Source organism: Giraffa tippelskirchi, chromosome 4, assembly GCF_054371585.1.
Source record: "Giraffa tippelskirchi isolate mGirTip1 chromosome 4, T2T-mGirTip1v1.2.pri, whole genome shotgun sequence".
NCBI lineage: Eukaryota > Metazoa > Chordata > Mammalia > Artiodactyla > Giraffidae > Giraffa > Giraffa tippelskirchi.
In genome coordinates, this window is record NC_137278.1 from 126,472,441 (window position 1) to 126,498,813 (window position 26,373).

A 26,373-nucleotide genomic window follows, 5' to 3' on the forward strand; every position below is an offset into this window, starting at 1 on the left:
CACAAAAGACACTGCTTAATCAAATAACTTTAATCAAGTTAACAGTAAGCAGAACAATTATAGGAAAGCCCCATATTTTACACGTAAATTGCTTTTCGTTGTCTTTACTTGTAAGGTGTTGAAGGTGGGACCCACTCCTGAATCTTCTTTCTAGTGGTAGAATAAGGTACGTACTGTTGTGGAGTGCCACTCAGATTGAATTTATGGTTTGTCCAAATGAATTTACGAGCAGTAGGTGGTTTTACTGTTGGAGGATCATCAGTCATACAGTGAAGCCAACGATGCCTTAAAGAGAGAGAGAGAAAAAAAAAAGACAGTTATTAAGAGGCAGCCTAGTGTAGGAGGAGGAGAGCTAAGAGAGCAGTTCTCGAGTTATTATGTTGCTTGAGCTCAAATCTCAGCTCTATCACTAACTAGCAGAACTTTCCTATGCCTTGGTTGTTTCATCTGAACATTCTTACTAAGAAAAGTGTAAGGATTAAATCAGATAATACCTAGAAAAACTCCTGTGCATGGTAGGTACTCAACAAATGTTAGCTACTGCTTTTATGATTATTATATGTCATCAACTCTAGGACCCCATCAATTTTAAGATACACCATTATTTTTTGTATCACTAAGAAAGAAAAGAAGATGCTGCTAATTAAATTGTGGCACTATTGATTATAACATGTATCTTAATTTTAGATATAAAAATGTAGTTTAGAACTGATGACGTACAGCATTACTATTAGATGCTAGGGGCTGCCTCCACAGTTTCAGTAGGCTCAGGATGCTCTGGTTCGTGAAGCTCTGGTTTGAAACCCTTGAGGCTCTGGTCGAAGAAGAGGGTCTCTGCATGCATCTTAAGTCAAAGCTTAAGTCTGAGCACTAGAGGATATACAGTTTGTTATAATAAAATTGTTCAACTACAGCCCCAAGTTCACGAGTGTTTCAGCTTCAAGTGTTTGTCAAAAGATACTTGGGGGGAGGTGACAGAAATCTGGCCAAAAGAAGGAAGCTGGGTGTTTCCTTGGAGTACAGAAAACCCTCTGATAACAGAAAAGAAAGAAACTAAGTCCAAGGGACAAAGAGTAGAACTGAGCAGAAAACCAAGCTGAATTTATATGGGAAAGGAAGGGGAGAGAGTATTCATAACAAGACTCTGAGCTCATAAGACAAAGATGACCCTAGAAGAAAAGGGAATGAGGTGACAGGCAGAGAATTGCAGCTCCTAGGGAAAAAAAGGGGTGGGGTGGGGTGAGGGGGGATTACCCAGCTAGAGAGGAAAGGGCAAGTCAAGGAAGTTTCAGTAAAATAACTAAGACTAAAGCTAATGAGAAAAATTCATGATGCTATGTAAGTTTAAGAGTATTTGCTAACAGTAACTGATAGATACAGCTAGGTAATTGTCTAAGATCAATAAAATACTATCACAGTTGCAAGATAATTATATCATGACCAGCTAACACAATGAAGAATGAGGAAGTCTGAACACACCGAGCTGCTTTCTCTCTTACATACTCCAAAGGAAGATGGGGATTAGTGAAAGTAACCTGGACCAATAAACCATGACTATTATGAGACACTGGTAGTGAGACAGGCTCCACTAGCCACCTGAAGGAGGGATTAGCTGTGAAAACCAAAGCTCTTACTTACCAAGGGGTTTTATGTAAATTAAGGCACAGCAGAAATATTTAACTTTTGCCTTTTGAGTCAGCCTAAGTAACTACAAAAAAAGTGTGTTCAAAAAAATGTTAGTTGCTCCGTCATGTCTGACTTTTTGCAACCCCATGGACTGTAGCCTGCCAGGCTCCTCTGTCCATGGAATTCTCCAGGGGAATCTTCCCAACCCAGGGACTGAAACCAGATCTCCTGCACCGCAGGCAGATTCTTTACTGTCTGAGCCATTTTTATTCAAATAATTGTCATCAAGACTCCTGAAAGTTAAAATGATATTTAAAGAAGTAGAGTCCAAAGCTTTTATATGCCTATTCAGTAACTTAACTGAGAGCTCATAGAGAGATAGAAAATGCTAAAAAGAGATAGAAAACTAAAAGAGGAGGGAATTCTCTGGTGGTCCAGTGGTTAGGACTCAGCAGTTTCACTGCCAAGGGCCCAGGTTCAGTCCCTGGTCAGGGCACTAAGATACCACAGACTGCACTGTGAGGCCAAAAAAAGGAAAGAAAACGAAAAGAAATTTTTACTGCCAACACATAAAATCTAACAATGTTCATCTAGTAAGACTATTGGCTGGAGTCAGGGAATGGGTAAACAATAATTTATTCTCATTATGTTAGAATAAGAAGCTATAAGAAATAAGAAAATGTTTATAATCTGCTAGCCTAATATAACCCTTCTGTTATAACTGTATTATTAAACAAAGCCTAAAGAAACAATATCTTTTAGATTTTCACACTGAAGAGTTTGTGCAAAACAGGTTTTCATTTGGGTCATTTTTATTCCAATTAATTAAAGGCACTAATGGACTAAGAGTATTGCCTAGAAAACTGTTGAGCTGGCATCAGACCCACTTCAATTTTATACCACTGTTATTATCTTACGGGACACAATATAAACTTAAACTTGACAAATAGTCAGTGAGACTATAAATAAGGAGATTGGCAGAAAGGCAAAAAGTTATAAATACAAAAGAGATAAATATTTGTAATGAAAACAGATTACACTTTGGGAAAACCTTAGTACTTAAATATTTTCAAGTATGTCAAAATTAATAACAAAGATATTAAACCATAATTACAACACAACTCAAATGGAAATAAATCCCACAGGTGGTTGTTTCAATTTTCAGTTGTTAACGAGGAAAACAGAAACACTGGAACACAAAAAGAAGTGTAGAAAGGAACAGGAAAAGAAGACCTTCTCTTTCTTTGAAAACATACTACACTTCACTTGAGTTTGAGGTTGTTAGCCACTGTAAGTACAAAATGGAGGGATTTATTTCTGAAGAAAGAATAAAACAGCCTAATAGGATATTTAAGAAATAAAAATATACACCATATAAAACAGATTTTAAGATGGTAAATGATCTTTAAGATGGATATTATAACAAAGATAAAAAGTTTAATTTTACTTTTCAGAAATTAACAAATAACAGCAACAAAAATACAGGCAGTTTTGAAGCTTTTCCTTGGATAATAAACATTATTAGCTTTGGGAATCAAGGATGGAGTCTGTGTTTATGTTGCTGATATTTTTACCTAACATCACTGAACCTAGAAACACCAAAGATTTTTCAACTTTTCAAAAAACAGACTAAGGAAAACCACACAAACCCCTCCAGATTGTTTTTTGAGGTAAAAATATTCATTATACTAAAACTATTATTACTCCATCACACTTTAGTTTATGAAACATTCTCATACATATCACTCAATCACTTAATACTAAGCACTCTGTATTTTAAAATTGAGGAAACAGAGTTGAAACCACCGTCCCAAGGTCCCCACAGCATGTATGTCACACAGCTGAGGCTTGAAGTTTCCCGGTTGCTAAAAAGAACATCTTGATCAGGAGCTTAAATACAAGCAACAGAAGAAAACTGGCTGGGATGATGATAGCACTTAAGTATCTCTCAAAATCGTGAGATCCATCTAACCATAGGATAAGATTGATATATTTAACAAAATAAAAACCAAAGACAATTCATTACAAGATAGCCAACTCAAGCTTCGTTAGCTCAGTAATTACTGTTTTTAATTAAATGCAATCTGAATCAAAATCTCAATAGGGTTTGACAATTATAATTCTAAGGATCAGCTGCAAGCCTATCTTAAGAACACTTTGAAAACACAACAATCAGGAAGGCTGGCAATACCAAACTCTAAAGTCATAGACATTAGAACAATAAAAAAATTGGTAGAAAAACTTTGTACAAAGAATTTGGTACACAAGTACAATAATAGAACAAAATCCCCTAGACTTAAGGATATATAAGGTAAGGTTGGCATATCAAATTATTGGGGAAAGTAAATTTTTCACAACAAATTATGCTAGGACAATTAACTTTGTTGAGAAAAAAGTGCAAGAATATTTATATTCATAAGATGTGTTGATACTAACAGAATATGAAGGACCATTTCTAAGCTTAACATCAAAGTCCAAAGGCCATAAAGAAAAAAAAAAACCGTAATTTTATTACATAAAAATTGAAGTAGGTTTATGTCCTAAAACTCTGAAAACAAGATTAAAAAATAAAAGAAACAGGGAAGCATACAGAAAAGTAGTTCATCTATCACTACAAAACAGAAAAAGTTAAATATCCAGTAGAAAAACAGATAAATGATGTTAAAAGATAAGTCATAAAAAGAAAAAAGATAAACAACAAATTTAACTAAGGGAATAAAAATTAAAACAAGATATAACTTTTTACTTGCTAAGCTGGTAAAGATTTAAAAATAAAATAATATCTGGTACTGGTAAAGTTACAGAGAAATCAAACTCACATACCGTGAATGTATTTACCCTGAGAATGTTAATTGAGGATAATTTGGCAGTAGGTACCAAACACTTACAAAACATGTACATTTCTGGATTCAGCAATTTTACTTGTAGGAATGTGCCACAGAAAATAGGATGTGTGGATAAACGCTTACATACAAGGATATTGATCAAAATTTTACTTATAATAGTAAAAACACACAAAGAACAAAACCAAGAATAATATAAGGAATACTTAACTCAGGGCGTATTCACATGACAGAGTATTAACGCCTTAGTAAATATTATGTTAACAGAGAATATTTCATGATTTGAGAAAACACTCACCAAATGTTAAGCTTAAAAAGGTTATTTACTTAATTTACTGAACAATACTAGCTAGCATTTATAAGTCATGGCACTGTTCTAAACAATTTATAGATATTAACTCATTTAATTCTTAAAACGACTCTATGAGACAGATGTTATTAACCCGATTTAATACATGAGGAAACTAGAGCACCAAGAGTTTAAAAATAACTTGCCTGTGAGAGTGAAGCCAGGATTCAAACACAGGCTACCACTTAAAACAATCCACTTACATTGAAAAACAAAGGATACACATGCATAGGAAAAGCGGAAATGAGAACATATATCAAAATATCAACAGTAGTTTGTCTCTGTGTGGTAGAATAACAGGTTACTTTAATTTGCTTTGTTATTTTCTGAATTTTCTGTAATAAACATGTACTACTTTGTAAGACAAAAGAAAGCTATTAAAAATCAAAATTCTAATTCAAAACAACTAGCAGGTTTTTAAATCCTCCTTGAAGTCATCTGTCATTTATTTGAGACTATTAAGTAAGTTCTTCTACCTCTAACCCCATTTCATCCCACTTTAGGCCATCACTTAAAAAAAAAAACAAAACACTCTCTTTAAAGTACTGACTGTTTTAGTAGCAGATAGACTGTTTCTCTCAGTCTATCTTAATGGAAATTCTTCCTACGTCACTTCCACAGCACAATGTCTTTCACTCTAGTTACACAGAAAAGGTTCAAACTGTTTTTCTAATTTAGAAACCTCAAAAATTTCTACATATGACTATGTCTGGCATATTTTATACTTTGATAACCTGTGAACATCAAATAGATTTTGTCTGGAAATTGCAGAGTAGTTCTTTGTTCACCAAACTACACAGTTTATTTCCACAATCAGGTATGAAATTTTCCAACACATCTTTGTAAAATGTTACATTGAATAGTGAATAAAATGTGTTATTTATTATAAAGCAATACTCTGTAACACCTAAATATGTACCTAAACATGCAGTTTATAGTTTCTTAAAACATAGCCACTTAATATTCTCATTTTCTGGAACAGAAAATAAAGATTAGGAAGGAACTATTTTGAAAATAACCTGCAACACACTGTACTGAGTAACACTAATTTCAATTCAGAGTATTTTACACAACACTTACTATCTGAATAAGGACAGATTGAGCAGACATATCATGAGGAAAACAATATTCTCTGGCATTGAGAGATGGCAATTTATTTAGGAAAATAATATTCTAAAAGACTAAGATACAATTCAGTGGGATAAGATATTAAAAAGGACAGGCTGAAGTTAGAGTGGAATTCAGAGGTAAATATATTAACAGCTTCAAATTCTTACAAAAGCTATAAAAGAAGTGACAGATATACCATTTTTGGATCATCTAGCAGAAGCAAATAAAATTAATGTATCCAAAAAGCAAAATAACAGTTGTTTCAAGTAAAACAGTATGTCCACACTCATCTAACAAATGTTTACTGAGCAACTACTATGTGTGAGACACTGATTTAGGCATTAGCAACACAACAGCGAACAAGATTTTTACCAAGAAGCATGGAAGCTGGAGAAACAAACTGTGGGAGAAGGACGGGGCTCGTTCAGTGTGGGCAGTCTAAGGAGCCACGGAACAGACACCTGAACAACCTGAGGGCATGAGCCACGCAATCTGGGGAAACATCTAGCGCAAAGCGACTGAGGTGGGAGTGCAGTCACTCCCTGAGGAAAAGCCAGAAGGCCAATGTGGCTAATAAGTCAAGAGTCAGCAGGGTGGTGAACTGGGCAGGGCACACAGACCTGGAAGGGCCAGGATGGCACATGGCCTTGCAGACCAAGTGAAGTGAATGTCGCTCAGTCGTGTCTGGCTCTTTGTGACCCCATGGACTATATAGTCCATGGAATTCTCCAGGCCAGAACACTGGAGTGGGTAGCTTTTCCTTTCACCATGGGATCTTCTCAACCCTGGAATTGAACCCAGGCTTCTCCCATTGCAGGTGGATTTTTTACCAGCTGAGCCACAAGGGAAGCCCAAGAACACCGGAGTGGGTAGCCTATCCCTTCTCCAGCAGATCTTCCCAACCCAGGAATCCAACTGGGGTCTTCTGCACTGCAGGCTGATTCTTTACCAAATGAGCTATCAGGGAAGCCCTGCAGAACAGGTAAGGAGTTGGAATATTAATTCTCTTCATGACAGAAAGCCAATGGAGAGTTCTGAGCACAGTACTGATATAATCTGAGTTAACATTTAAAAATAATCACTCTAATCACTTAATCATCTTCCCAGGTAGTGCACTGGTAAATAATCTGCCTGCCAATGCAGGACATGCAAAGACACAGGTTTGATTCCTGCGTCAGGAATATGCCCTGGAGTAGGAAATGGCAATGCATTCCAGTATTTTTGCCTGGAAAACTCCATGGACAGAGAAACCTGGCAGGCTATATAGTCCATAAGGTCACAAAGAGTTGGACATGAATGAGCAACTGTGCACATGTGCACGCACACACACACATATGATCACTTAGTATGTTGGGAATACTGATGTTGTAAGAATGTAAGCCAACCAGTTAAGTGGTTGCAAAAGTCCAGGCAAGATATTACTGTGTTTTGGACTGGAGTAACAGCCACAGATATAGTGATTAGGCATGGGATATATTCAGAAAATAAAGCAGAAAGAACATGCTAATAGAATGGTTACTAGACAAAGAGTTTAGAAGGACCTTTAAATTTTTGGCTTGAATAAACAGGAGTCATTTAAGGGCTTAGGAACATTTTGTTTGATAGGTTCATTAATCTACCTACACCGGGCATCTGAAGATGTTTTAAAAAATCAAATATATTACATTTATAAATGTGCCCTAAAATGCTTAAAAGGATGTAATTAACTAACATTGCAAGTGGAGATAACTCCTTAGGAGAATTTAATTCTTTCCATTACAGTTTATTAACCATTCATCAAAGAACAAGAGAATATAACTGTTTTTTATTTTTATGCACAAATAATCAAGTTACTAATCTTGTTACCCTATTCATAAACAAATCCTCAAAGCTTAAGAGCAACTACATTTTAAAGTTTGTAGCTATAGTTAATAGAATATTCATTTTAAACCCAAATTGCCATTAGTCCTGTCTATATTCAAAGCCCCTCTACACTACAACACTCAAACTGACAAGCAGCATATTAAGTGAAAACATCTGTGCTATATTAAGTGAGGGGAGGGGGAAGAGAAAATATTGTATATAACAAATATATCTGTATACACACATTTACCTATATATAGTTATTAATATTTATAATCACAAATCTTCTAAAGAAGACGAGACCAATACACTACATCCTGTCCTCCACATTGTGGTCCTTTGAAAACATTCCTTCTCTACTCAAAAGCAGACAAACAGGTATCTGTTCAATCAGTGAACAAAATCTTAACAGTGCTTATTTCTTGGCTAAGGAATTATAGTTTATTTTTGTTTGTCCTATGGATTTTCCAAGTTTTCTATAACAACTGTACATTTTTACAATCATGATTATAAGGATTGTTTTTAATAAAGGAAAATTGCTTATATTATAGACAAAAAAACAGTAAATAAAACTGAATGATTATGAACACAACTAACATAAACATTTATTTAAAAAGACTAAAGGAAATATGGCAAATGTTGACACTGGTTGCCTCTTAGGGGTGTATGTGGATTATCCCTGCCCACCCAACAGATTTTTTTTAATTTTTCTGATCTCTCCACATTTTTTTCAAGAACAGATTCCATTTAGATTCAATGACGTTCATACTGCCAAATGCACGTGGACACTTCTCTGTCCTTATATTACTTAACCTCTCAGCAAAAATCAACACAGTTAGACTTCCTATGATTGTTGAAATGCTAATCTCTCTTGTCTTCCTTACTTTGCTAGCAACTACTTATTCTTTACTGGCTTGACCTCTGTCCTAAGCTACAGATTCATCTATCCTGCTGTTTACCTAACATAATTGTTCACTTGGATTTCTGACAGGTATCTCAAATTTACTACATCCAAAAAGGAGGCTTCTGATTCCTACCCTCCACCCTCACAGGCTACCCTTCTCCTAGTCTTCCCATCCTAATAAAAGGTACCACCACCCACCCAGTCTCTCAAGCCCCAAGTAATCACCTCCAGGTAATCCTCGCCACCTGCTACCTCACTTCTCTACAAAGAACATTGTCTGTCAAGTGAAAAAAAAAAAAAAGCTGACTAAAATGATGTTGTGTGTGTGTGTGTGTGTGTGTGTGTTAAGTCGCTTCAGTCAATGTCCGACTCTTTGCAACCCTATGGGCTGTGTTAGGTATCCTAAATAAATTAACCCCACAAAAGAAAAACCATTGTCAATGTCATCATGGCACTAAAAAAATCTTCAAGGACAAAATTATTTTCTGTAAAAAAAAAAAGAAAACTTTTGAACATAAGCTATAATTTCTTTTAAAAAGTACTTATGTATTACTTGAGTAATTTAACCATTAATTTTAATAAGAAAAATTAATGTATGAGGAGGAGAGATCAGTGTACTACACAGAAGAAGGAAAGATATGTTACTTTAAAATGAACAGAAGGTGCCACCAAGTGGAAAAAAAGTATATCCACAGTAAAGAAAAATCCAGGCAAGCCATGGTTTTTTCTTTTTTAACTTGGCTCAAAGGATTTCAGAGTTCAAATATTTCAAACCACACACAAACAAAACTTTGTTTCTCTTGATGTAAATAAAAACAGCAGTTTTATACTATTATGCAAAAAATACTATTATGCAAAAAACTGCCCAAATTTTCTTTCTATTGGTATTCAACAACAGTTTTATCATGTCAAATTTCATGTAGATACTGATTATTTACTTGGTTTACTACCATAAAAATGAAAATAAATATTATTGTACATTACTGCATAGATGGTGGCAATTAGCTAACTTAAAGATAAAATTAAGGGTACTCCAAAATGGTATAAGACAGTATTTGTAATCCACTGAAATAAAGACTTTGAGTATTCTATTCAATCAAGTTAAAGGAGAAATTAAAATCTAATTGCTGACCCCATAAATGAATAAAGGACTTCCCTGGTGGCTCAGACAGTAAAAGCGTCTGCCTACAATGCGGGAGACCAGGTTTGATCCCTGGGTCGGAAAGATCCCCCGGAGAAGGAAATGGCACCCCACTCCAGTACTCTTGCCTGGAAAATCCCATGGCCGGACGGAGGAGCCTGGTAGGCTACAGTCCATGGGGTCGCAAAGAGTCGGACTGAGCGACTTCACTTTCACTTTAAATGAATAAAACAGTTAAGAAAAGGAAGGTACTGGAACAAAGGAAAATAACAGATAGTAAGTTACAATACAGTATTAGTCTACCAGCCAGTACTCATTAAGTGACTATAAACTCCAGGACAGTCTCTTCTATATTTTCATCTGTATAAATGTACAAACCCATGAGTACCTGAAATGTAGTGGGGTGCTCAATAAATACTCACTCAATGGCATGAACTATTTGTAAGCTGGGTGCTGTGCTGGGCTCTAGGCAGTAATTTTTTTCTTCAATTTCCAAGGTTCAAGTGGCTCCACTGCCCATCCAAGATGTTTGCACCACCATGGATACCTTTGTTTAACTACTGATAGACCTCACCGACTGCTGACAGATTCAAAGAAAATGAAAGCTTTGAGACAAGACCGACAAAATGAACTCATTTTCCCACACAATTTCTCATGTTACCACAAAGATGGGGAACATTAAGTGAGCCACAAGTTCATTAAAAATATGCCCTGGTTCTACCAAAAACACTGAAAGGATGCCTCTGATGGGCAATGTTTCCCCAGGTGAGACTATGTAACTACTCAACAGACTCAGAGACTGCCAGAGGCCACAGAGGGCACCTGACACCTCAGAAGGGAAGGGAGCAGGAACCACAGGCTGCCAGCTGAGCAGCATCAGGTGCTCCTCTCACCGGGAGTCTTCGCAGTGGTTCATCCAGGGCACATGGCTCACCCAGACATCTAAAAGCTGTTTTCTTTGACTCTCTAGATGACACAGCACAGGTGCAAGGGAGATGAGAACCACACGAGGCAGGTGCAGGAGCTGCCCTGACTTTAAAGCTTCATGTCCACAAAAGCTAACATCTCTGCTAACAACTACACAGGCACGGCTTCAGGACTGCCATTCCCAGCAGGGGCACAGCGGGTCTAAGTGCAACAAGACAGGGGAGCCCAAACATAGCTAACTCATCAGGCATTTGTAAGTCCTCTCAATCTAGATGCAGTTTGCCAATCAAGGATCAGTTTTATCCAGCAATATGATTGATACAATCTAACCTGGTTTCCAGGGTAACAGAGCTAGATATTTAACTGAAGATCAGAGTCTCTCACCCCTTTTACCCATAATTTATGAAAACTGCATACTATGCTAGGTAAAATCACACTTAAGTCCTATCTCCAGCACCGACCTCTATTCTGACCTCTGGACTAATGTTTTCAACTATCTACCCACCACACTCACTTGGCTGTCTAACAGGCATCTCAGATGGAACTCTCGATTACCCCTTCCAATTCTACTTCTCCCATCCTGCCTACTCCACCTCTTCCCAGCTAATATACCACTAGTAGTTCAGGCCAAAATCTTGAAGCTACCCTTTTCTCTCAAAATCCAATCTATCAGCAAATCTAGTTGAGTCCATCTGACTTCAAAATGCATCTCTGTGGTGGGCAGCCTCTAAAATGACCTCCAATGACCACATCCTCCTGGCGGACACACCTCTCCTTGAGTGTGGGCTACACTGATGGACTCAACTCTAACCAACAGAATACAGCACCAGTGTGGGGTGTCACTTCTGAGATTAGGTTTAAAAAGACTGCAGCTTCCAACTATGGTGCTCCCTTTCATTTACTCCTGATTGTAACTCTGGGAAAACCAGCTGCCGCATCATGAGGTAGTCTTGAGGGGAGGCCCACACGAGTGTTCTAAGGTCTGTCTACAGCCACGTGAATGAGTTTGACAGTGGATCCTTCCAAATGTAAACCTCAATATGACTGCAGCCTCACATGGCAAATAGATGGGGAAACAATGGGAACAGTGACAGATTTTATTTTCTTGGGCTCCAAAATCACTGCAGATGGTGACTGCAGCCATGAAATTAAAAGATGCTTGCTCCTTGGAAGGAAAACTATGACAAACCTAGACAGCGTATTAAAAAGCAGAGACATTACTTTGCTGACAAAGGTCCATCTAGTCAAGGCTATGGTCTTCCCAGTGGTCATGTATGGATGTGAGAGTTGGACTATAAAGAAAGCTGAGCGCAGAAGAATTGATGCTTTTGAAGAGAGTCCCTTGGACTGCAAGGAGACCCAACCAGTCCATCCTAAAGAAAATCAACCCTGAATATTCGTTAGAAGGACTGATGCTGAAGCTGAAACTCCAATAGTTTGGCCACCTGACGCCGACTCATTAGAAACAAGCCCGATGCTGGAAAAGATTGAAGGCGGGAGGAGAAGGGGATGACAGAGGATGCGATGGTTGGATGGCATCATAGACTCAATGGACATGAGTTTGAGCAAGCTCTAGGAGATGGTGAAGGACAGGGAAGCCTGGCGTGCTGCAGTCCATGGGGTCGCCAAGAGTCGTCCAAGACTGAGCAACTGAACAACAACAACAAAAAACGCACGGTGTCTTCTGTGTAGCCTTGTGAGAGATTCTAAGCCAGAGATACCCAGCTAAGCTGCACTCAAAACTCTTACCCACAGAAACTGAAAGACAATGTTTATTGTTTTAAACTAAATTTGAAAAATCTATTACACAGGAGTAGACAACTGTGCGTGCGTGCTCAGTCGGGTCTGACTCTGCGACCCCAGGGACTATATATAGCCCACCAGGCTTCTCTGTCCATCCTCTGGACACCACTGTACCACCAGGAAAGCCCCCAAGAGCCATTAGGTGGGGTAAGCAAAATAAGTATCTGTCTGCTGGGCATGGTGGGTGGAGAGTAGGAGTGTGGCAATAGGCTAGTAAAAGGTGACAGAGCCTGCATGGGGAGAAGGCATCCACGTGGGGAGGTAGGGGGAGTTGCCAAGCTGATGTGGGGTGTTGGAAGCAAAGTGGGGTAAAAAGGGAGTTCAGAGGTGGGGACTGGGAAGGAAGCAATGAGAACTTCAATACATAGAGTGGAATTCATCAAATATGTACTCTATTAAAAAAAAAAACAACAACAGAAATATGGAAAGAGAAAAAACTAGAATATAACCTGTGGTGTTGGACTGGATTCAGTGGCATTGCTGTGGATGCATGGTTTTCAACATGTAGACTAAAAAAGAGATATAGCTGTATACACACACATACACAATCGTTAGAGCCAGCTAAGCTTGTCCACTGAGAGGGCCTGGGAGCAGTAATGCCCCAACAGTAATGAGCATATCTTGCACTTAGATATTATTATAGTTTCTAAATACTATTCTCTACTGAAAAACAGCAAGAAAACTAAACAAACACAGGGCTCCTCAAAGAAATGGCTGTTTTCATGGGTGGGGCGGGGAAAACATAAGATGAACCTGTTAAATTTTTGTCAGAAAGAAAGTGCTTTAAGAATGCTGGAGATGTTTTACAAGGACCACAAATGCGGACTGAATGGACTCCTACTGGTCAAACTGAGTTCAATTTGAGCAATAAAACAACAAATTATATTATCGGATTATGCTGCTGCTGCATTGCTTCAGTTGTGTCTGACTCTTTGCAACACTATGGACTGTAGCCCACCAGGCTCCTCTGTCCATGGGGATTCTCCAGGCAAGAATCCTGGAGCAGGCTGCCATGCCCTCCTCCAGGGGACCTTCCCGACCCAGGGATGGAACCTGTAACTCTTATGTCTCCTGCATTGGCAGGCAGGTTCCTTACCACTAGTGCCACCTGGGAAGCCCATTAATGGACTATAATCCATTGATTAAATAACAGCTCATACTGCTATAAATAAAGTTTGTTGAGTAACTGGATAGTTACATAACTTCAAAGTTTCTCCCCACAAAATGCTAACTGTAAAGGGAAAATGAGTAACTTTAGAATGCAGAAATCTGGGAAAATCAGAAGCCATTTAATAAAATGCAACAAGAAGAACCTGACATTGCTTCTGACATTCCTGCCAAAGATGCATAGCTTGCACTGAGTTATGAGGAAACACTGAGGGACACTTCACACCATAAAAATCAAGGAAAACTGATGAACCAATCCAGTGTGAAAGAGACTAGACAGAAATGAGGTCTACATGAAAGGCATGACCAGATCCTCTTGCTATAAAGGACATTGTTGGGAACACTGATGAAAACTGAAACAGGGTCTGACCATTCCACAGCAGTGGTGTATCACTGTTAATTTCCTAACTTTGATGGTTACATTGTAGCTATGTATGTAGGAGAATGTACCTGTTTGTAGGAATTACAGACTAAAGGTAATTCAGTCCTAATATGACATCATTTTGAAAACTTACTTTGAAATGATTCAAGTACTTGGAACTTTTCAGAAAATTTGGGATTGTTCCCAATTTTAAAAAAATTGTAAAACAGGACTTCTCTGGTGGTGCAGTGGATAAGAATCTGCCTGCCAATGCAGGGGACATTGTTTCCATCCCTGGTCCAGAAAGATCCCACATGCCACGGAGCAACTAAGCCTGTGTGCCTCAACTCCTGAGCTCATGCTCTAGAGCCCTCAACAACTACTGAAGCCTGCGTGCCCTAGAGCCCGTGCTCCGCAACACGAGAAGCCACTGAAATGAGAAGCCTGCACACTGCAATGAAGAGCAGCCCCCGCACACTGCAGCTAGAGAACACCCACGCACAGCAAAGACCCCTCACAGCCAAAGCTAAATAAAAACAGCTCACACTCTTACCTTCCAGTGACTTCCTAAGAACTTTAGAAAAACAGCCAAAGGATCTACCCGTGACTTAAAAGATCCTCATGTAGATGTAGCTACTGTAGGCCCTAGCTAGTTCTCCTTCCTGGTTTCCTGACATCTTCCCCTCACTCATTCCATTCCAGCCAAACTGGCCACATTGCTGTTCTTGAATACAAGCAATACATCTCAGATACAACGGGCTTTTGCACCCTGGTTTCTGCTGTCTGGAACTCTTCATTTCCCCCCACCTCAACCCTCTCCCCTTTTCAAATGTTACTTCTTCAAGAAGACTTCCCTAACCCCTGTATAAAACAGCCACCTCCCCCAGGAGAGAAGGCCCTCACTCTTGTGAATATCAGCTTCCTTGCATTTACTGTTTCCTAAAATACATAACGTATTTGTTTTTCTGCTTCCTCTCATGAGACCAAGGGCTTTGTTTCACTCACTTGTTGTATCCTCAGTGCCCACAATTGTTCTTGGCACCCGTTAGGTATGCCAAAGGTTGGTTTTTTTTCACCATAGGTATTTGAATGAATAAAGATAACAATCTGTAGTTCATTACTCTATACATATTACCTGGCTCTCTAATGAAAGAAAAATCAACTCAACTTCAGATTGGGTCAAATCAAAGGTAAGATTAGAGTTCTACAATGTATTGCACTCACTCAGAAAAGGGGGTTCTGAGAAACAAACAGCTGAGCTAATCCAAACCACTTTTCCCAACCAAGACTCATTACAAGCCTTTAAGCTTCCTTTACAAACAAGGGTCATCAAAGGTGCTCAGAACTTAGGGGGCTCCACTCCACAAAGAAACCAGCTTTGTAGCCTCAACTGCTCTCAGGCAGCACCCTAGCAGGTGATGTTATCTTCCACAGCTTTCAGCTTCTTTTTAATGTGATCTCAGATCTTACATATAAAAGAACTGGCTTGGCTGAATAGTACTTTTCATTTCAGATTTTTAACTATTTAATGATTTAAAATGTGTTTCATCCCACATAATTTAAATCAGTTCCCTCCCCCAACCCCTAATCTAGATAGGTACTTTGAAGGAGATGGCCATCCATCTGAACAAGACAGCCCACAGGCCTTCTACACACTCTCAGGACCAACTCCTCCCAAAAACAATCAACCAAATAAATGAAAACTGCAGGATACCTCGTCACCTAAAGCCAACACTCCACTTTGAGACCGTGGTCTCAAATAGTGCCCCTGACATACAGAATGCCCCTTCAGAGAAGGCAGATAGCTCCAGACCTAAAATCACAGCTCCTCACATTTTAACAGACCACAGATTATTATTTCCCATTAAAAAGAGCACAAAAATCCAGCCTCAAATAACATCAGTGCTGCTTTCTCATGTTAAGAGCCAATGAGTTTTATTAAAGACATACTCCAATACCATAGTCTTCAAACTACATCACTGATAGGAGTAAATGCTCCTAAGGAGTCCAAGCAGTGTACCAGAAGTTGAAAACTGTATGTACATGAAATCTTATAAGCATATTTTCCTTAGCTCCCATAATATTTAAAAACAAAACAAAAAAAACTACTCTGTCCAATCAAGTAGACTGTTCAATTTAAATAAAATATTAGATTAGTTCACTTCCCTAGTCACATTAGCTACGTTTCAAGGTGCTCTGGGCTACATGAGGCTCGGGGTTTTGTTGTAGTTCAGTTGCTAAGCCATGTTGGACTCTTTTCGACCCCATGGACTGTAGCCCACCAGGCTCCTCTGTCCATGGGATTTCCCAAGCAAGAACACTGGAGTGGGTTGCCATGCCCTTCTCCAGCGGATCTTCCCGACCCAGGGATCGAATTTGCATCTCTTGCACTGGCAGGTGGATTCTTTACCACTGAGCCACCAGGGAAGCCCCACTGGAAAGCATAGTTACAGAACATTTCCATCATCACGGAAAGTTCTACTGGACAGTGCTATATTTAAACTGACAAATACCTTTAAAATGAACATTCAAAAACAAACAGACAACAAATCTCATAAAGAAATACAGATTCCCACTTTCTCTTGAAAAAGTGGGAATCTGTATTTCTTTATGAGATTTGTTATGGCAAAAACCACTACAATATTGTACAGTAATTAGCCCCCAACTAAAATAAATAAATTTATTAAAAAAAAGAAAAATCGTATCTGGAAACGCTTGGCTGGATTCCCACCTGGTGGAGCGGGAGAGAGGGAACAGCACCGCTGCCCTCACTGATGGCGCTTTCAGCTCACTGTAATGCCCGGTCTCCCCAGCTGTCTCCCAGCAGCACTTCACCCACTCACTCAGTGCCTGGATTTCTACTTGAGCCTTTACAATGAAAGTGAATACTATGAGATTATCTCAGTTTCTACTCAATAGAGCCCCAAACTATTTCTGATGATCAAGTTCAACTAAAAGATCACAACTAACCAGATACTTAATTTTTAGGTGTGTCTTTTTTTTTTTTTGTAAAATTTTCTAGACCAGGATCTTCTACAAAGGATCTCTAGAGTTTAGAGAGCTCTAGAGTATATCAACCAGCAACCTATGAAATAGATATAAATACTTTTTTTAAAATATTTTTATTAAAAATTTGTTAATTCAAGTAAGCACATTTGAAATTTCATTTTTAAAATAAACATATTAGAAATCATAGTTTTTAGAGACCTACGGAATTTGAGGGAATCTCATTTAACAGATGAGAAATCCAAACTCCAGAGAGGTTAAGGAATGTGCTTTAAGTTGAACTGCTGAATAAGATCAGAGCCAGAGCTCTTTCAGCCTTTCTCTTCACTATGGCCAAGTGATACTACAGCACCCTGTTTTTCCTCAAAGACAGCCACACCATTATGTAGCTCAACATACAATATGATTGGTGACACCTCTCCATCAAGAGATAGTCTATACCTCTCCTGTTAAACATGAACAGAGTTTTCTAACTGCCTCAGCCAAGGGAATGCAGACTCAGTACTGGATGATTTCCAACACTAACTCAGATAAGGCGACATTGCTTCTGCCTGGCACTCCCTCTCAGAGCATTTGCCTGAGGAGGCTCAGGCTACCTGAGGGTATTCCAACCCAACCACCCAGCCATGCCCCCAGCTAAAAGCCAGCATCAACTGCCAGACGGTGAGAGAACATATTTCCAGACTGTTGCCAGAGCTGCTCCAGGTCTTTGCTCAAACCTTCCAACCCTCACCTTCAGCCAGGGTGTCCTTGCTTAAAAACAGCCAAACAAGCCTCCACCCACACGTTTAATAAAAGTGAACATAAATTTTTAAGTTAAAGGGTCCAGAGATAAGAAAGGAAGCAACAAGCAAAAACTCAGATGGAACCAGATGAGACCAACCAATGAATCTGACCTCCAACTATAATAACCCTGAACCATCTTATACATTGATTTCTATGACATTAGCATATTAAATGGCACACCTACCAACAGTGATGATCAGACACTAATAACAAAAAAAGGATAAAAAGGAAGTGGCACCCCACTCCCTGAGGGTGGAGGGGAGCCCTACCTTTCCTGGCAGACTAATGCACATGGCTCCCCATCATTAGCCTCACTCCTCTTCCCTCTGTCTTTACGTTTTAAAATAAAATCCCTCTTGCCATTGATTAGAGTAAGATGGAGGAGGAGAAAGATGTGTGATCATCTCCTGCGAGAACACCAAAATTGCAACTAGCTGCTGAACAATCAACAGGAACCCACCAAAAAAAGATACCCTACATCCAAGGGCAAAGGAGAAGCCGCAACAAGATGGTAGGAGGGGCACAATCAAGTTTAAAATCAAACCTCATACCAGCCAAAGATGCTTGGAATACACACACAAAAAACCTTGTGCACACCAAGACCCAGGGAAAGGAGCAGTGACCCCACAAGAGACTGAGCCAGACCTGCCTGTGTTTGAGAGTCTCCTGGAGAGGCATGGGGCCTCAGGAAGCATTACAACGAAGAAAGTCAGTGGAGGTGATGGAATTCCAGCTGAGCTATCTCAACTCCTAAAAGATGATGCTGTTAAAGTGCTGCACTCAGTAACATGCCAGCAAACTTGGAAAATTCAGCAGTGGCCACAGGACTAGAAAAGGTCAGTTTTCATTCCAATCTCAAAGAAGAGCAATGCCAGAGAGTGTTCAAACTGCTGCACAATTGCACTCATTTCACATGCTAGCAAGGTAATGCTCAAAATCCTTTAAGCTAGGCTTCAACAGTATGTGAACCAAGAACTGCCAGATGAACAAGCTGGATTTAGAAAAGGCAGATGAACCAGAGATCAAATTGCCAACATCTGCTGGATCATAGAAAAAGCAAGGGAATTCCCAAAAAATACCTACTTCTGTTTCATTAACTATGCTAAAGGCTTTGACTGTGTGGATCACAACGAACTGTGGAAAATTCTTAGAGAGACGGGAATACCAGACCACTTTACCTGCCTCCTGAGAAACCTGTATGCAGATCAAGAAGCAACAGTTAGAACTGGACATGGAACAACAGACTGGTTCCAAATAGGAAAAGGAGTACGTCAAGGCTGTATATTGTCACCCTGCTTATTTAACTTATATGTAGAGTACATCATGAGAAACGCTGGGCTGGATGAAGCACAAGCTGGAATCAAGACTGCCAGGAGAAATATCAACAACCTCACATATGCAGATACCACCACCCTAATGGCAGAAAGCAAAGAGGATCTAAGTGTCTCCTGATGAAGGTGAAAGGAGAGAGTGAAAAAGCTGGCTTAAAACTCAACATTCAAAAACTAAAATCATGGCATCTGATCCCATTACTTCATGGCAAATAGATGGGGAAACAATGGAAACAGTGACAATTTTCTTGGGCTCCAAAATCACTGCAGATGGTGACTGCAGCCATGAAATTAAAAGACGCTTGCTCCCTGGAAGAAAAGCTATGACGAACCTAGACAGCGTATTAAATAGCAGAGACATCATTTTTCTGACAAAGGTCCATCTAGTCAAAGCTATGGTTTCTCCAGTAGTCATGTACGGATGTGTGAGGTGGACCATAAAGAAGACTGAGCGCTGAAGAACTGAAGCTTTTGAACTGTGGTGTTGGAGAAAACTCTTGGGAGTCCCTTGGACTGCAAGGGGATCAAACCAATCAATCCTAAAGGAAATCTATCCTGAATATTCATTGGAAGGACTGATGCTGAAGCTGAAGCTCCAATCCTTTGGCCACCTGATGTGAAGAGCCAACTCAATGGAAAAGATCCTGATGCTGGGAAAGACTGAGGGCAGGAGAAGGGGGCAACAGTGGATAAGATGGTTAGATGGGATCATCAACTCAACAGACATGAGTTTGAGCAAGAGTTTGGGGAGACAGTAAAGGACAGCAAAGCCTGGCGTGCTGCAGTCCATGGGGTCACAAAGAGTCAGACATGACTAAGCAACTGAACAACAACTACTGCCACCTGGGCAAGAAGTTGATCTGTGAACATAGTTCCTGCTTCTCCACTCTTTGGCCAGTGAATAAAGCTTGTGCTGAGTCAATCTCAATCAGGGTCCACGGGATGTAATTAGTAACAAGATGATTCCAGCATCAACACTCCAAGTTTTCCCCTTGAAGCCTCAGACATCCTGGAGCAGAGATAAGCCATCCCTGCTCTGTCTTGTCTGAACTCCTGACCCACAAAAACTCCAAGATAAATACTTATTGTTTTAAGCTACTAAGTTCTAGGATAACCAGTCACACAGCCACTGTGTGTCACACAACCAATCACACAGCAATTGGGACCGATGCTTTCAGAACACCACCGATTAACTTAGGAATACAAATTCGACAAACATTTGTGTAATGCAACAAATATTGCCAACTCAAATAAAATAAAATGCTGATGCAGCCTACCATTCAGGGGGCACCATGCTTCCATCCACATCCCAGAATGTGTTTTTGCCATTCATTTCAGTAGTATATATAACCCATCGGTGTCGGCCTGGATGGAAAGATCAACATGTAGTTTAGAGAGATGTGAGGAGACAAAGACCAGCTTTCTAAAACAGCATAATTGCATAGTATCAAAGTAATCTTTTTATTAAGAAGAGACTTTTATATGCTCTTATGTAACACAAAAGTTAGAGAACTAGAGACCTGGGTGTACTATTGAAGGCAAACTTCAGGAAGTACATAGCAAGGTTTATCAACAACCTAGAGGCCACCTCAGGAAAATCCCTCTAGAGCAATGAACTCACTCTGTGGTTGGGGCTCAAGCCTTTTCCACAGTGCAGAACCCTTGTTTCTCCCCCAGATCCCCTGCCAAGCGGGTATCAGAGAGGGAAGGGGTATTCAGGAGAGAAAAGTGCTCCTCCTGAAATTGGGGCAAGAGAAATGAATTCACAGCAATCACACTTGAGCTACAGATTTCCATATAAATATTTTGAAATAACCATCAGAGATTCTTTAGAAAATTGGTGGTTATTATATAATAACCAAACATTATATATGATGGTTAGATAAGTAGAACAGCTCATGTTATCAAAATAGTATGGCTGCATGTTTTAACAAATTTCTATGAAACAGCTGAGAGCTTAACCACAATTTACAGAACTGTTAGGCAAAGGCCTGTATTTTAATGAACACTGTCACTTTTTTTTTTTTTTACTTTTAATTGGAGTCTAGTTGATTTACAACAATGTGTTTCAGGTGTAGAGCAAAGTTAATCTGTTTTATATATATATCTCCACTCTTTTTTAAGATTCTTTTTCCATATAAGCCATTACAGAGTGTTAAGTAGAGCTTCCTGTGCTATACAAGACTGTCATTTATTATCAGTAGCTGTTAACCAAGTTATGAGCCTCAGTTTCTTTATCTATTAAAAGTGGATGATTTTACCCACGTCTTAATGTTGCTATGAAAATTAAATATCACACACATACACCTAGTTTAGTATCGGAAACATAAGTGCATAATAAACTTTAATTTCTTTCATCTCTTCCTCACTGCCCTCACCCCCACAAAGGGAATACTGAATTCATCCCTGTAAAGAATTTTAAGCCAATAAGCAAAACAATGCCATGACAGAGCTGGGCTTTAACAATCTCATAATCTGTATGTATCAAAATTTTAAATGTGCATACTCAGACTCAGCAATTCCACTTACAGGAATTTACTCTTAGAATACTTAAACAAGTGAATGTGGACATTGTTACAATCAAGTTCACTGCGGCATTGTCTCTAACAGCAAAAAGTTGAAGGCAATTTAAGAGTCTACCAATAGTGAACTATTCAAGAAAATAATGGTTCTTCCATACAGCGGAATACAGTGTTGCTATTAAAAAGAACGGTGTGAAAATTTGTAAAATAAGAAAACACAAAACAAGTGTTCAAAGAGAAAAGAATGCTGTAGATACTGGAGTGGGGTGCCATTGCCTTCTCCGACATTCAACTTACTATAGGAAAAATGACCCATGATTTTTAAGTATTTCAGTTTACAAACAACATGCACTACATAATTTTAAAAAATGAATGTTTACACATACACTGAAGAATCCTGAAATATATATATATGTTATACTATTAAAATGGGGTAAAACTATGAGACAAGGAAGCTTTCCTTTTTCACTTCATACACTAAGTTTCAATGTTTTACAACAAAATATATCATTTTTTAAATTAGCAAAAGTAAAGATATTTCCAATGTGAGGCAAAACTGAAAGAAGGAAAGGGGAAAAAATGAAGGAAGTTTAATATTGTACTAGTTTGTAACAAACTGATGAATAGAAAGAATTTTGGCCTGGGGCTCTGCCACTACCCAGCTGTTATTTAATTAGGTTCCTTCTGGATAAGACATTTTCTTGGGCCTCAGTTTTTTTCTCTATTAAAAGAAACAGCTTTTCGATAATCTCTTAAAATCAACTGTAGGCCTAAAGCTATGATTTGCCTAAATATTAAAAAATTATGGTTACAAAGTGTTAAGATATTGCTGTTTACCCCTTGTAGACCAACTTGTATCCAATGCAATCACACAGGGATACATGATTTAAATATTTCTAAAAATATTATTAAGGTCCATGACCAGGTTTCCTCTGTAAAATGAGGGAGCGGGAGGATTAAAGTGCTTATCTCCAGTAGATGTTAAATATTAAAGTAGATAATGTATGTTATATGTGTTTAGAATGAACATGGCCATTATATTTCACCTTATAAGTTTTTCCCCTGAATAAAGACTAATTATTCCCTCTCTGATACTTTTAATCTCAATCAAAAGATATTTTTTTTAATTATAAAAGTAACAAATGCACATGGCAAAAAATTTCCAACAGTTCAAGAAGGTAATAATAATAGCAACAGTAGTATAATAATTTTTGAGCACTTACAGCCCGAGCAATAAGCCAGTGGTTCTCAACAGGGGGCAACTTTGCCCCCCAGGGGATATTTGGCAAAGTCTGGAGACATTTTTGGTTGTCACAACTGCAGAAGGGAAGTGTTTCCAGCACTTGATGGGTCGATGCCAAGGATGCTGAGCATTCCATAATGCACAGACCAGACCCTCACAACAGAATTAACTGACCCACAGTGTTAATCCGGAGAAGGAAATGGCAACTCACTCCAGTACTTTTGCCTGGAAAATCCCATGGGCGGAGGAGCCTGGTAAGCTGCAGTCCATGGGGTCTCGAAGAGTCGGACACGACTGAGCAACTTCACTTTCACGCATTGGAGAAGGAAATGGCAACCCACTCCAGCGTTCTTGCCTGGAGAATCCCAGGGATGGTGGAGCCTGGTGGGCTGCCGTCTATGGGGTCGCAGAGTCGGACACGACTGAAGTGACTTAGCAGCAGCAGTGTTAATTTTGTTGAGGCTAACTCCTACATTTCGATAAGCTCCTCCCACTCACTTTTTATCTATTTTTTACACAGTTTATGAGGCAAATATTATTATTAAGATGTTACTTTATAACATGAGGAATCTGGGTCTGAGAGACGTTAATTAAGTAAACTTTAGAGTTACAAAGTTTTAACATGGAGGGACAGAATACTGAAACCTCACCATCTGATAATACTTCTAAGTTTCTTCTATTTCCTTCCAAAATTTGGAATATGAACACAAAAAGCTTAATTTTCTTCCTGTGAGGATATCAAACATCGTTCTGCATCTGGAGTTTCTTGTGTTACAAACATCTTTGACATTTTTCTATATAAAATGTACTGGTTTATATCATTCTTAATAACAACCAAGTATTACAAAAAATGTGCAATTCATCAGTATCCAATTGATGCACAATTAATGTTGCTTTTAGAATTTACTAGTAAAACAATGCTGCAATGGTTATTTTTGTTTTACCAGAATATTTAAGGTGGATTCCTAGAAGTCAAAGTGCTGGGACAAAAGATACGTGCAACGTAAATTTTAAGAAAATTTACTGACTGTCCTCCAAAAGGACTGTACTAATGTATATACTTAAAAAAAAAAATTATTTATCTGGCTACACCACATCTTAGTTGTGGCATATGGGATCTTCAATCTTCCTTGTGGCATGAAGGATCTTTAGTTTGTGGCATGTAAACTCTTAGTTAGGGCATGTGGGATCTAGTTCCCTGATCAGGGATTGAATTTGGGCCCCCTGCACTGGGAGCATGCCGTCCCAGCCACTAGACCACCAGGGAAGTTTCAATTTATATACTCTTATGGCATTTCCCCAATAAGTATTTATCAGATTGGCAAATACTTCAAAATTCAACAGGTGAAAAAGATAACGCTGTTTTTTGAGCTGCATTTCTATAATTACAAGTGAGGATGAGAGGAATAAATTAGGAGTTTAGGTTTAAAATATACACACTACTATACATAAAATAGATAACCAAAAAGGACCTACTATATAGAACAGGGAACTATACTTAATACGTTGTAATAACCTATAATGGAAGAGAATGTAAAAAAAGAATATGTATATTTATACACGTATACATGAATCCCTTTGCTGTACACCTGAAACACTGTAAATTAACTATATTGCAATAAAAATTGAAAACTAAAAAATCATGTATTCTTTTAATAAAAAGTAAGAATGAGCATCTTTTCATGCTTTTGTTGGTGACTTAGTTTTCTTTTCCTGTGGATTATCTTTTTCTTTTTTCTATTGAGTTCTTCATCCTTTTACAAGTACTTTGTAAAAGTACATTATGGAAAACAAAGTAAAATCAAATCCCAATCTGACTCCCATTACTTAGACCCCAAAATATTGCACTTACCAAAAAACTGCTTGTTGTCTTCATAGTATTTATTTCCATATTTGTCTTCTCCCACTAATGTGCCAACCCTCACATCATTTGCCCTGGGAATGTCCAAAAGAAAACAGACATTTTGGAAAGATTCTTTATTTACAATACATAGGTAAAAGAGAGAGTATTAACTTTCACAAACATAGGCAGCTGTGCCAAGGAGAAAAACGAGGAGATGCTGATTATGGTCACCGATTGTATCCTTCCACCACAAGAGAAACTCAGCCAACTGATGTGCCTTAAATACACTAAATATATAGACGCAATAACTTCAAAGTACAAGACTACTTTTAAAAATCTATTATCCCTAGGCCCGACGCACTGGAGTTGGCAATAAATTTCAAGAAACCTGGAAATTACAGTGTCTCATCTTAAAATGATACGAACACCTAGCTCTTTTATTCGGCTCTAGGTCTTTAACTCCGTTTCCCCGGCCGATGCTGCTCGTCCAATTCACCGAGTTGAAGGATTAGTCAGGGAAACCTGTAATCACTTTAACTCCTTACAGTAGACGGAAGGAAAGTGAAGGCCGGCGAAGGAGGGAAAAAAAAACCCAAAGTTTCCCAAGGTCACACAGTGTGAGCTTTTGGCAGGCTCATTACTCTCCCGAGAGCAGAGCAGGGGTGCAGCCCATATATGCCCTCACCTCAGCTCTGTCTCCACAGCCGGCTTTCGTCCCGTCTCCGGGAGACCTCGGGATAGACTTCCGCCCGGGGGAAGCCAGGCTGACTTGGCCGGTTGTCCTTGAGAAGAGTTGCGGATTCTCCAAGGTGACCCGAGCCCGAACCCCTTTCCAAGAAACCAGCCAGGTTAAGTCCCATCCCAGAAGCCAAAAGCATGGCTGGCTGCCTACCTGAACAAAACTCGTAGATAGCCGCGGAGGCCACCGTGGCCGCTGACCTGCTGCAGGCCGCGCTTCAGGACCTGCAGCAACTCCATCTTGCCCTGCAGGCCCCGCCTCCCCGGCGCGCTGCGGAAAAACCCACCGGCGGAACCAGCCACTCAGCGGCAGGGAGCCGACGACAGAAAGTTCCCAAGCACGCGCGGCAGGCGGAGTGGGTATTGCGCATGCGCGCGTCTGGCGCGCCCCCTTGTGGCCTCCGTCCGTTTTCGAGAGAAGATGAGTTTGGTTGTTGTCCTTCCCGAGTTGAGTTTTCAGTTCAGTTCAGTTCAATTCAGTCGCTCAGTCGTGTCCGACTCTTTGCGACCCCATGAATTGCAGCACGCCAGGCCTCTCTGTCCATCACCAACTCCCGGAGTCCACCCAAACCCATGTCCATCGAGTCGGTGATGCCATCCAACCATCTCATCCTCTGTCGTCCCCTTCTCCTCCCGCTCCCAATCCTACCCAGCATTAGGGTCTTGTCCGATGAGTCAACTCTTTGCATGAGGTGGCCAAAGTATTGGAGTTTCAGCTTCAACATCAGTCCTTCCAATGAACACCCAGGATTGATCTCCTTGAGAATGGATTGATTGGATCTCCTTGCAGTCCGAGGGACTCTCAAGAGTCTTCTCCAACACCACAGTTTT

The 26,373-nt window shown here is 39.4% G+C and overlaps 1 protein-coding gene across 1 annotated transcript; it reads right to left on the bottom strand.

Moving 5' to 3' along the window:
• Positions 1 to 15: 15 nt before the first annotated feature.
• Positions 16 to 25,799, bottom strand: NDUFA12 (NADH:ubiquinone oxidoreductase subunit A12). Its single transcript, XM_081592173.1, has 4 exons — positions 25,697 to 25,799; positions 24,814 to 24,896; positions 20,474 to 20,561; positions 16 to 285 (listed from the first exon to the last, which is right to left on the bottom strand). Exons 1-4 carry the CDS (start codon positions 25,780 to 25,782, stop codon positions 105 to 107), a joined length of 438 nt encoding a protein of 145 aa, XP_081448299.1. The 5' UTR covers positions 25,783 to 25,799; the 3' UTR covers positions 16 to 104.
• Between the last annotated feature and the right edge of the window lie 574 nt (positions 25,800 to 26,373).